The following is an 822-nucleotide window of genomic DNA, read 5'->3' on the forward strand; positions in this document are numbered from 1 at the left end:
TCAATCTTCTCCGAAGTTCCACAGCTGTGTAGGATTGACAGAGTTATAGCGTTCATGCGGAAGGAGGTCCGAGGCCGGCGCCGGCTCCTCGTTAATCGGCGCGAATTTATCCAAATTGAGACCCTCAGCGCCGTCTGTTATGGCTAAGAGAGACTTCCACCAAGTCTCCTGATCGCTCGATATCTCCATTTCCGAAACCGAAGACGACCGCAACGGCGACACAATTGCAGGCTGTTGCTTATTATTACTGTGCAAAAAGGGCGAAGTCGAAGTCAGTTCGCCTAAAGCATATTTGGCGGCGGCATTCTTGATTTGCTTAGGGGAATCAGAAGACACAGGCGGAATAAGGGACAGAGAATCTGGGAAATTGAAATGGGCGGCGGGACGTTTCAGGTAATACGCTGCGGCGTCATAAGCACGGGCTGCCTGCTCAGCGGTTTTGTATGATCCGAGCCATAATTTCGCTCGACATTTGGGCATCCGAATTTCGGATACCCACCTTCCCCATTTTCGTAGTCGGGTACCCCTAAATTTACGCGACGTTTCCCCGCGACCTTGATTTGGGAAGACATGGTCGTGTCCCTGTGGACTGGGTTTCGCCATATTGAAATGTTTCGAATAAAGTACCAGGCTACGAACAGAGCTTGGCAAATTACTGAACTGAAACTGAGCTCAGGCAATGGAAGAAAACGCAGGGCCTGATTTGAAGAGATGGAGAACAATATAGCTGTGAATATATATCTGAAATTTGAAATGCCGGGAGCGCGTATCATCCGTGTGTTTGTTGGGAAGAGGTGGCATTACACAGTAGTGACTGAATGC

At 49.3% G+C, this 822-nt stretch overlaps 1 protein-coding gene across 1 annotated transcript; it reads right to left on the bottom strand.

The window, feature by feature from the left end:
- Positions 1 to 603, bottom strand: LOC149176200 (ethylene-responsive transcription factor ERF039-like). Its single transcript, XM_089421376.1, has one exon. It carries the CDS (start codon positions 601 to 603, stop codon positions 1 to 3), a length of 603 nt encoding a protein of 200 aa, XP_089277502.1.
- Between the last annotated feature and the right edge of the window lie 219 nt (positions 604 to 822).

Source organism: Pinus tabuliformis, chromosome 4_1 (assembly GCF_031772625.1).
Source record: "Pinus tabuliformis cultivar Carrire ecotype Pingquan chromosome 4_1, CPIR1, whole genome shotgun sequence".
Lineage (NCBI taxonomy): Eukaryota > Viridiplantae > Streptophyta > Pinopsida > Pinales > Pinaceae > Pinus > Pinus tabuliformis.

Coding starts and splice junctions, on each gene's coding strand:
- LOC149176200 (XM_089421376.1), bottom strand. CDS start 603: ATGGCGAAACCCAGTCCACAGGGACACGACCATGTCTTCCCAAATCAA.